The sequence below is a fragment of the Limulus polyphemus genome, unplaced genomic scaffold (genome assembly GCF_000517525.1).
Source record: "Limulus polyphemus unplaced genomic scaffold, Limulus_polyphemus-2.1.2 Scaffold5465, whole genome shotgun sequence".
In the NCBI taxonomy this organism is placed as follows: Eukaryota; Metazoa; Arthropoda; class Merostomata; order Xiphosura; family Limulidae; genus Limulus; species Limulus polyphemus.
In genome coordinates this window covers 27,882-40,422 of record NW_013671075.1, presented here as the reverse complement: position 1 = coordinate 40,422, position 12,541 = coordinate 27,882, and the positions used below count along the sequence as shown (strand labels likewise).

The window sequence follows — 12,541 nt, the reverse complement described above, 5'->3', positions numbered from 1 at the left end:
TTTATTCAGCTATATGTTGAAATTATTTGCTTTCACTTGATGTATAATATTGGTAGGAATAGAGCCCACTGGGCCCTATTTCTTTTTAGATGACTAGGCATTTAGGCATGGATCCGCCCCTGGAAAGAAGAAAATCATCCATGTAATAATGGAACCTCAGCTCCAGCCCGTGAATATAGTAGGTGAATGCCACCATTACTCGATTGTAGACATAAAGAGCATGGATCTCAAAGACTTGATTCCAGTAGACAATGAAGAAAATGTCTGGAGTATGAGGCAATTAAAACATATTAAAAAGTGTCCAACACAGCGACCTTGAACAACCACAAACTGGGTGAAAAGAACCACCAGAGGGAAAAGAAACTCTCTATCTTGAACTACGGGATCACTAAAAACTGGTTGATAGATGACAATGATAGAGGACCATAAAAAGATGAGTAATATCCCAGAATAGGAGTAAATACCTCCTTGATGGCATTCTTGGCCAAGAGATCTAAGACTACAACATTGACATACTTAAGATAAATGGGGTCTGAAGGAGGAGGAAAGAAAATAGGAATGGGAAAAAAGGAGAAAGAGAAGAGAAGTGTAGAGACAGTCCATGGGTGAAGATCTGAAGGACCCATCTGTCGACCAAAAATGGAGAAATAAGGCTGGTGAAGCAACACAGGTCATTGCCCACTGAGCAGTGTGTGCTCTAGGTAGTGCTTTATCTGTGAACGAAAATTCTCAAACTTCTTATCTCTTTCATTATAGAATTTCACAGGTATGTTCTTTACTTTCACTGTCTCCTGTGTCTTTCAATTCCTTCTGTTCTTTACTACATGAAACCCATTCTCATGACTACTTTGTGTTCCCTCCTATGCCATATTAGGGTTCATGCAGACTCATTTGTTGAACAACTGTATACCTGTACTCATGCACCTAACTCATCCTTCTTGCCTACTTGCTTCTTTTGTCCTGGCTTACAGCCATTCTTCTTCTTTTCCTTTCCTTGATTCCCAATCTTAATAATCTCTTCTACCTGCTTGAGGGATAGACTCCTTAACTTCTGTTTAATGCCCATTTTTTCCCATTTTTGCCTCTTCCTTACCATCTTCCTACATTACCTTTTGTCACTTCACCTTATTTATGAGGCAATTTATTGTGTTCTGAATGAATTTTCTAGAGAGATTCATTCTCTCATTTTTATCACTTTAGCCCATATTATTACTTCTACTCTGCCCCCTCTTACTTAGTTCCTCTGCTGTTAGAACTTGTAAGGTTTTGATGATCTTCTAACTAATGTTTGCCTGCCTTACTCTTATCTCTGTAAATTTTGTCTGGCTCATTTGATTTGCTTGGATGTCCTTTGCGGTGTTCCTGACCCCCTGGAGACCTGGCCCAAGGAAGCCCAGCATTAATATTTGTCTTCCTTGGTTTCTTGTTGTTGTTCTCAACTTTGTTCTTCCATTTTAGTCCCTAGGCCTACTCAGTCCACATCCTCCTCTACTATTTTTACCTATTTTCCTGATGTCAGGGTTGTTGCTTTTCCCATCACTGACTATTGTGTTGGGACTGGTAGAGGAAACAGCTAATCAAAATCATCATCATCCTCGTTGTGTTTGAACTGAGAAGAAGGAATGTCAGCCAAATGGATAGAAGGAGGAAGCCCATTGTGCATAAAGAAACCCACTACCTGTTGAACAATGGCTGTCACGTCCTCTCAGACAATGAACCTCTAGTTAACAGAGTAGACACAGGTCCTGTATTTGTAACATCGTCACAATCACAGAATGATGTACAAGTTACTGTAACTTGTGAATTCCTAAGGGGTAAGCAGAAGAAAAGAAAAAAATCTTTCTTTTCTACTCCAGTAGTAAAACAAATCCAGTTAAAAGTGAACAGCAAATCTCACTTAATTTAATAACTAAGTAAAAACAAAAAAGGCTAATGGAATGTAAATCTTGAGGGATCAAGCTATTCTGTGTGAGAAGGTGAGGTTCTGTTTTCGAGGAATATCCTTTAATTTATAGATCCTGCAGGAGGCATGGTGGCTCTTAATTGTACATAACATTAAATCTACTGTCTTAAAATAAAACTTTCCATTCTAAATGATTCTTATTCTTTAACATATTTTAAGAGCTGTGGACCTAAAATTTGTACATGTAATATTTGTATACAAGGTTAAACTTTTGTTAATGGTATTGTTACGTATCTGCTCGTTTGTTAATTTCCAGTATAAATTGTTTCTGAGGAACTTCAGCGATACAAGTCCTTTCTTAATTAAACCAGTTTATTCTTTCTTGATACAACTTTTTAGTACACAGAATTTCCACACAGTCACTTTAAACTTATCAACCTTTATAACACACGCTATAAATCACAGTGATTCACACACTTTTCTTATGGTGCCTTCTGTTCACTTGACTCAATTATCTATCTCTTCAATCTATCTGCCGATCGCGCTGGTTTTTCTCGCCAGGCTTATATATTAAAAAGAGGGCATCTCGATTGCACTCGGGCCTTCATGATCCTTCTAGAAACTCCAGCGCACATGCTCCCAGCATCACGTGACTTCGCTGTCATAACAGTATAAAATGTTACATATACTTTTGTTAATATTATGAGGAAACAGTATTAACTGTTCTAAAGTCTTAGAATATTGGATTGATCTTTTTTTCATTGTTAATAAGATAAAAGGGTTCATTTAATTTAAATTAGTTCATTTTTTATGTCCTTGATCCAGTTGCAGAAAAAACTTGATGCAATAACTCTCTCAGTCAATTTGACCAACCATGTGACCTCTTTGTACTTGTAGTCTTTATAGATTTAATACTTCTAACTTTCAATATGGTGTGTATATCTTTCACATACAAAGAATCATATTTTTAGTGAAGTATTTTAATAAATTAAAATAAGATTTGTTCATGAATATATTGAGTACTTGTTTTGAATAATTCATGAGCAAAGTAATTTTATGTTAAAATTAGAAATACATTTCCTCATCTCAAAAATCTCAAATTTCCTTTGTGTATTCCCTAAAACCTCGTTGATGTATATCAAACATTTTTTTAAATAAAACTTTATATTCACTTATCCTAAGTAGCTCTAAGTTCGTAACAGTATACGTCTGTTTATAATTAAATTTTATTGCTTTATTGCCCTTTGAACCATGTTTAACTACTATCCATGCCGTCATAAGTTGTAAATCACTCAAGGAAAATGCAGTTCACATTACACTAATGAATTACGTTACCCATGAGCTACTATAAGCTGCTTGCATGTGTGCCTCATGAAACATTTTTATTATTATTTATTTTACCTAATATAATCTTAACTAACATAAAAGGATCCCTATTTTTTACATTTTAATTACTTTTATAATTATAGATAAAGAATAATCATGAAGAACAAGAAATATAATACTTAACCAATTTTCTTTTTTCTTGCTGTCGATTGTCAAAGAGAGAACCCTAATTTTTTTCATACTAATGATAGCAATGCAGTTAATAATTTTTATTTTAATTAAATAATGCACCAAAGAATATGGACTAATAACATGCAAAAATTAGACAAACTCCCTTAACTCTCAAATTTTTCTGGCTTTCTAACTATGCAACAAGAGCCGTTACAAATTCATACAATCTAGCCATTGTGATTCCTGTGGGAACCAAAGTTGTATCACAAGTGAAATTGACAATTATATGTTTAGAACACAACGTAATATAATAAGTCATTTGATAGATGAAAACCTTGGCTTTCTATCAGTGATAGGTAATATATAATTAAACGTAAGAGAAAACCATTGACAAGTCATGAAAGAAAGGATGTTACAGGATAGGTCTGATTATCTATTTGATAGCTTTGTAATCAAACACAATTAAAGGCTATAAAAATAAGGTTTATCTGGGTGATGAAGATTTTATAGTGAATAATTTACGTTTGATTTCATAGTTACTGAAGGGGTGGTGGATAAAATAGAGAAGAGAAGATATCTAGAGAAAATGTGTCCCATGTGTCACATTGGGGAAATTGAAATTTTTTTTTTAAATATTGCCTTATAGAATTAAGAACTTAAATCTTATATTCTATTAAAATATAGATTATTAGCTAAGATTTTATGCTATACTAATTGGTATAACATAAACAAAAAGTAGTTCAATAAGATTTTGAATGTAAGACAAAAATCTTGTGTCATGCACAGTAAAGGATACCTGTGGCGATAGGGTTAACAAGTGTCATAGATAGTAAACAGCAAAGAAAAGAATACTTGAGTAAGTACTTTATTTCTTGTTTTTCATATTTATTCTTTATTTATTATTATATAAAGTAACTAAAATGTAAAAATAGGGATCTCTTTAGGTTAATTAAGGTTAGAGTAGTTAAAATAAATAATAATAATACAATAAACATATTTCATGATGCATGCATGTAAGCAGCTCAGAGTAGCTCATGGGTAAGGTAATTTTATAGCAGCCTCAATATTTCTGCCTACCCTTATCTCAGCCTTACAATTCACACCCTCTTCCATTGTAATGTCTATGCCAGCAGTAGCCATAACTACTTACTTAAAACTATTCATTCCTACTTAATTCTAAAACTAACTTATTCTATTCCTTTCTTTATTGGTTGTTGGTTGCCCAAACATCCTGCCAAATGTAACAGGTGAGTAGTTTGGGTTTCACTTTTAACGAGTCACAAATGAATTTATTTAAGTTCCAGGAAGACAGTCAAGTGTGTAGTTGAGTGAGCACACAGGCCACCAACTCAAAGAATCAACTCAGAGACTGATGATACAAACAACATATAGTACTTTATTCTACATCCATATCTAATATATTGACATATTCATTAACAGTGAAAGTACTAAGATCGTCTTGAAACAGTTCTTCAAACATATCAGTCTTCGTTTTCCTCATATAATTGTTCATTGAGTAAACCTTCTATCAGATTCATTAAATCTGACACTATGTTGAACAAATTTCCACTAAATTATTACATGAAATATATATCAACATAATCCAGTTTCAGTTAGAGAACTTATTTAAACATCATATGTACTGTAAATTGTTAGACTAGAGAAGATGTCAATCGAAACTTACAGAGAGCTTGCCTGCTGAAAACAGTAGAGTGGCAATACAACTGCCATCTTCTTTACTACAGTAGTCTGGTTCTTGGCTTTTTCTGAGGGAACTGGTGCAGGTTGTGTGGCTGCCAGAGAGAGAATTGGTACAGGTTGTGTGGCTGCCAGAGAGAGAATTGGTACAGGTTTGTTTGGCCTCAGAAAATGCTGGAGAGAACTAATATAGGCTTCTTTGGCCTCAGGAAACACAGGAGAGAAGTGGTTCAGGATTGTTTGGCCTCAGAAATTGCTGGAGAGAACTCTTTTTAAATCAAAAACATAGGGTTTTATATATTTTTCTGTTCTTTTTTTTTTACAATACTTCAATTAGCTTTCCACATTACAATAATACAATTCATAAAATGTGAAACAAAAAATCTATACATTTATTAAGTGCTCCTTATAAGCAAAAAAATATGAATTAAATTAAACTTACAGCCATTAGTGTGGAAACCTAACAATTTTTAGCATTGTTTCTCACCAAGTACATTAGAAGTTATAATCCTTATTTATGAAATAATGAATAATATATATAGGACTATAAAATGTTTCTCACGTTAAGCTTCAATGTCTAGTCCAACAGAAAGCATTAATCAATCTAACTTTTCAAAGTTAGCTTAACTTTGATCAAAATTTCATTAACCAGTACTCTTTTTTTTCACTACCTTAAGTCTATTTTCTTTTGCTTCAAAATATAATTGGGCAGCTAGAGCATGACATTTAGCAGTAATGTCACACACTCACACACACATATATAAACATTATTTTACCTTCATTCACAAAAACAAAGACTGTTTGACATGAAGTTCCAGTGATAGGTGTCATAGCTACTCACATGATGACCAGAGTTGCTTTGACTATAATGAATTTGGAATTGTAAACTGTAAATAAGAATATTAGCATGAATCATGATATCAAGTCAGCAAGACTTTCTGGGTCAAACCCAATAGCTTAATCCTCAAAGTTAAACTTTGAACCCTCACTGCAATTATTTATAGCATCCTAATGAGTTCTCCAAGCCAAAGTTTGAGTTATTTCTCCATTTTAGAACAACATTCAGTTTTCACAGATACATGATATTTTAGTACTATATTTAGTTACATTTTCATTTCTCTTTAATGAACAAATACTACATGTACTCAAAATATGACAACTGTTAATCCAATATATTTCAAATTCAGTTAAGCCCTCTTAGTACATGGAATTTTAACTGCAACAAAGTTTCACTGTTATAAATAATCTAATGGTCAATGCAATTCAAATGCTATATAAGTATCACTAGTTCATACCAAGCCCTTGCATGTTCTCCATTGAGATATTTACACTTTATTCAGGACAAGAAGACCTCTTCAGGTTTGTTTTGGTAACTGCATAGATCAGAAAAAAAGAGTAACTTATGAATAACGTAGTTAATTTTACAAAATGGACAACTAAATCTTGTAATGATCAGAATGCATTAATTCAAAGGATGGGTATCCTCACTGTTACTGATATTTTTGGCCATTAATATCATATAAGACTTGGTAGCTTAGAAGATTTTGTTTAGCCATAAGTCAATATATTAAGTTAACAATGGAAAACAACCTTCATAAGTGTAAAATAAATTAATAATTAATATATATTTCAAATACTATAACAAAATATTAGTGAAACTAACTTTACACAGTCGAGTATATATTTTCTTCACTTTATGTTTAATGGTGTTAACCAGCTTGTGAGAGTAAGACACATATAGAATACTGACTTCACATTAGGTGAACTAGTAATGGAAACAAAATGCTGGTACTAAAGTTTGTAAATCAGTGTTTTTTAGCATCCATAGCCTATTACCTGCCAAATTTTAGTAATAAAGCTTTGAATGGAACAAAGTTTGTATTGATCTATGGTTTTGATCAATTTCAACAAAATGTATTACTTATGTGTTTCTAAAATACTCTAAGTATAATCTACAAATGTTAACTCATCTGTAGCTATCAAAACACTTCCACTTTGTACCTCTTTAAAACACATTGATACACCTGACTTCTTCTGTTAGGTGTAATAGATTATATATATAACAGTACCTTTTTTTTGTATTCTCTGAAGCCACGATTATCTGTAACCAAGTGTCGATGGAATGTGGAAAACTTCCTCAGCAGTTGTGAAAAGACAGGAGTGACAAAGGTCAGAAAGTGAATTAAACTTTGTTTTTTTTAATGATTTTTAGTGTTAGAAAAATTCAGTAATGGTTTTACCATACTATTCACATGATAAAATGTAAATGTAAACAAGCTAGAATGAAATATAAATGTAAAAACCTAGAATGAAAATGGGACATTAATGTCTTGTTTTCCATTTGATGGTAAATGCTCTACCTGGTCAATACCTTGGATTATTGAAATATCAGACTAGGTGGAATATGAGAACCTTTTATAGTGCAAGGAATATACATCACAGTAGACTGCTAACATTTTTATTATGGGTTATAGGTAGCATATCAATTTTTAGTTTTGAAATTTATGAATGATAGCTGATGAAAGAGTTTTGTATTTTATGATCACAATAGCTCATTTAGTTGGTTAATGTCTGTGTTAATGAATATAGTTAAGATTAAAATTGTTTATGATGCTACTGTTTTACTACTATAGATCAACTAGAAATGTTGGCATGTCATACTATTTTAGGTGTACATGTAAGTTAGCCTTTATGATCCCATTTCCATCATTACCTTAGTTGGAGTATGTTAAACGACTCATCAGCCATATTTTGAGTGCTGTTTTGTTGTGGTTGAGAAACTTGTTTTGTAAAATAACAACAATCTATTTGATCAATTTAAACTTTTCTTTAAATTGATTTTCCTTGAATTTGTGACAAAGGCATAGAGTGAAAGAAAGTCAGTTTTGTTGTCATGCAAAAGTGGTGTAGAATCTGAATAACCTCAGAACTTGTCTTGAAAGACCTCTTTATTTATAATTGAAAATAATATACTTGGGTTGAGATATTTGACAGGTTGCTGATTTTCAATACTAGCCAGTGTAAAACATTTTTTTTCTTTTGCAAAAAAATAACAAACTTAAAAAAGTTGAAACCAGGCTTAGGACAGGTGAGACATACTGATCCATAGATTTTAAAGAAACTTCTACAGTATTGTTCTGTTAAAAGAATTTCACTATCCTAAAACACATAATAGTGGATTAATTTTAATTTTGAGAGTTTTAATTGGAAATATTGATCAACTGATTTTATATATTTCACCACTTGAAAGTTGTTCCCGATTGGAAAAAGAATTTAAAGTGCAATTAATATTAACTTCCAATCAAAGAAAATTACCAATTTATATCAAAAACTATAAATCAAGCTTTTAATAAGTATAACTAGTTAAAAATACTGATCTTAATTACAAAGACAAGTATTCATTAATTGTTTCAACCCTTGCTGCTAGCAATAATTTTGACCACAAAGCCAATAATATCGTGCAAGGAAATATAGATTAGTCCTAAGTCCATGTATTGATTGCAGTCATAATGCAATAATAATGTACTTATAATAAAAATATAATAACAAAAAACTAAAAATAATAAAAATGGATATATTAAATATTCTTACCAATACTGTCAATGGAACACGTAAGTCTAGTTGTTTGTTTCATATACTATCATGAGCTCACATACTCTAAAGGGACAGGCTTAGGGTTGAAAAATTATTTGTTTGAAACTTTATGGAAAATGGCTTGAAATTTTTCTTGCAGTTTCTTTGTATTCCTTTTGGATCACTGACTGCGATCTTCACATGCCAGAGAATAGAAACATTGCTATATTTTCAGGGAAAACTGATTTTCAAAGAAGTATCAGATAGATTTGCTTTATAACAAGAGATTTATGTAAGATAATTACTGAGTAGATCTGAATTTAAATAAGACTGAGTTTATACTAAGAAAAAAATAAACTGAACAGATGGAGTAAAGTGTAAAACGATTTTTATTTAAAATGCTAAACAAAAACAGTATGCATACTTGAGTAAACACTACACAGTCACATTTCTACTGGATTAGTGAATCAATTAATAGTTATGTTCTCACAAGATGTCTCTCTATTATTCAACTCGCATCTTGAACCAAGTAGAACTTTCTGTATTCTGACTGAAAGTGATGCTCCATGCCGAACAGGAAACCTTGGTTTTACCAGAAACGACAAGCATCTCCACGTGACTGGTCATTCTCTTACAACGTTCAAAATCTATAACTTCTAGATGTCATCTTCTCAGCTAATGATGGACATTGCTGTTAATGACCTATTCTAAACAGTGTACAAAGTTTCAGCAATATATCCTCAGGCAAAATAGATACTGTCTGCATAGAATCAGAAAAACCAAAGAAATTTAAGAATTCCTATACTAATAAAAGATGGTGGAAAATGCATGATATGCCTACATATCACAACACTTAAAAACATTTCTTAAACTAGTTAGTCATTTCATTTGGCTTGTGCTCATAGCCTTCAACTTGCTCTTCCTACTGTGGACCTAATATATTATTCCAGATGACACCAGCTATTAATTGAGGTTGAACTTCCATTTAAAGTCGTGTTCTAGCCACTAAGTGCCTAGGAGTCTCTTTTCTGTAGTTTTTTATGTGGTTCCTCCTTTGCTTCTGCCCTTTTGGCAACACATTACTAAAGGACAAAGAGTATACCTGGCTCAGAAGTAGTGTGGTCTCCCACAGGTGTGTTGTTTTTAATTCATTCTCACACCTGTTAACACGTCATGCACTTTTCGAACGTTCACGTCCCTTCCTGACTTCTCGAGAGCTTACTAGATTCGTTATTCTTGTATATATATAAGACAGTCACAAAGTGAAGGTAACATTGTGTAATTGAACTGAGTATTGTTGAGTCGAGCACGTGAGACGTTCGTTGTGAATTATAGCGTTTGTTATAGCGCAACTGTTGAAATTAAGTGTATCGCAAAGTTGTATTCAGAAAGAATAAACCAGTTTTATTTAATAAAGGACTTGTATCGTTAAAGTTTCTTCAGAAAGAATTTTTACGGAAAAATTAACTAACGAACGGAGGCGTAACAATACCATTTTAAAAATGAAATGTAATTTTTATAATATCAATAGGACTGGATAAATCTTTCAGAAAAATCAACACTGTTCCTCACTGTTTGTGCAAAAAATGACCAAAGTTAACATTTTCCTAAACTGAAAATATATTTCTGATCGATACTTACACTCACAAAAAGCTTTTCTTGACTTATACTGCCCTCTGTTGGTGCACATTGTCACTTGCCACTAGCCTTGATACTCCCATTTACCCTTACATATGTCAATGAGAGATATCTGCCTACTAACATGGAAATGATTATACAGCAATCTTTCACCAATAGGAGTGTGGCACTACCCTATCATAACTAGTGCCTTCTCTAAGCTTGCAGCTTTTAACCACTTCGACATTGGGCAGATCAAACCAAACCATAATGGAAGTGGGAAATGTGAGGGGAGGTAAGTATCTATTGGAAAGTTACAATCTCACACTGAACAGGTGGAGGGCTGGTGAAAAGATGATCCCCCTTTAGGAACTGCCCAAAAGAAAACCACTAGCGTCACGTGACCTCCGCTGTCATAACAGTATGTTATTGCCATTATCTTTAATAAAAGTAGAAGTAGTAAATAAGATAGTTAATCTGAATAAAATGGCTATTGAGTTGAAATTACCGAGATATTTTGTTACTGAATCCCCAACTAAGGCTACAATTATGTGTATGATAAGATTGAACTGATTTAAACATTATTCTTGATTATCAAAAATATACATTAACTTTAATTATCTATGTACAAATATATTATCAGTATCTTTCAAGGCTTTTATACAGATTATCAGAGTTTTAATAGACACATGAAATTTGGACTGTCACATTTTTGCTCAACCTTGTTTCATCACATAAAGAAACATCTTAATCATGAACCACGGTAGTGGTTCATAATAGGGATCACCCATTTGTTCTTCTTTTTATTATTATTATTGTTCCTCCAGCCTACAGCAAAAATGGGCACGACTATTACAATCAAACCTGAGCAATATTACTAAACAGGTCATTGTGCATTGCATAGGATACTTTTAAAATTATTTCTGTATTTTTCATAAGCTAAAAAAAAGTCTTAATTTCAGTTTAAACAATTTTATCATTACCTCTTGAAGTTAGCTTTCTTACAAATATCTGGTGTTTCTTTAAAAGGCATAAATACAGGGTGAACAGGAATTACCAGCCAATAATAGATGGACAACAGATGACTGTAACATGGAGAATACTCAGTGCTTTGTACACTATACAGTCGATGTCTTTAGGGAGCCAACTCATATATTATGTATGAAGTGAAGGAATAAAAAGTAACAATACACATGATTTTTTGATTTTATTAAACACATTCATAGAATAATTACTTTAAAAGGCTTGAAGGTTTATTTAAAGCAATGTTTTAGACACATATTTTATTTGAAAAGGCTGCTTTTCTACTGGTAAAATTTTATACATGTTTAGTGGGGGTTGTGTCTTAGTCTAGGCTCAAGGTTGTGTCTTATTGCTATGCATTATATATACAAAACTTAGTTACACAGAAACTATAACTGCTCACTATATTTGCAAACACATCTCCATGACAATCTCCAGCTGCAGCTTAAATTTTTACATCTCGAACTACTGCAACGAAATAGTCAATAGCTACAATATATCTTCATGAACCACATCAGCTAGTCTCCCACAACAGATACCTTTAGCATAGTTTAAAAGATAGTATTAAGCTCAATCTGGAGCATCGAATCAACAATCATGTTGATTACCAATCCTAAGTGTCAAATTATAGCCCACACTGCTTGATTGTGAATTTTATAGATACTGTGTACAGAGTAGCCATCATTGAAGCTGACTATAAGGAGTGGCAAAAATCATGCAAGCAGAAGATGGCAATTCTAGGTGAAAGTGAGACAGAAATTTTGTAGCTATATATTCTATTTAGAAAATAATTAGTTCCAAATAAAATAAGCAACAGTGATAGCTCACCAGAGTTTAGAGTCATCACAGTGGAAGAAGGTCATAGAATTGTCATGACCCAAACTCCATCATAAATGGAGAGAGGGTTATATTAATATAATTAACTCATAATTGTCACTTAACACATTTTCGACCTTTTAGTATGTGCAGAATGTACCAAAACCATATGGCCAGCAGAGAGGAGGAAGGGGGAAATATGACAACCATAAGAAATATTAAAAATGCAATTATATAATGACACGTTTTCTTATATTTGCATTGAATATATATGCATGCATCTATACAACTTGAAACATTCATATAGCTATCTATATATATATATCTTTACAATTTTGAAAACCTATAAAGTTTGCAGGTATATATATATATAGTTATAAATATTAACCAAAATGCATTACTTGTGCATGTATG

General features: G+C 32.5%; 1 protein-coding gene across 1 annotated transcript in view; it reads left to right on the top strand.

The window, feature by feature from the left end:
• LOC106472608 (leucine-rich repeat and calponin homology domain-containing protein 1-like) overlaps positions 1-12,541 on the top strand; it is a 41,047-nt gene that overhangs the window by 23,165 nt on the left and 5,341 nt on the right. The window contains exon 5 of the mRNA XM_022401158.1: positions 7,190-7,267. Coding sequence (XP_022256866.1) covers positions 7,190-7,267 — 78 coding nt within the window. The remainder of the gene's footprint in view (positions 1-7,189; positions 7,268-12,541) is intronic.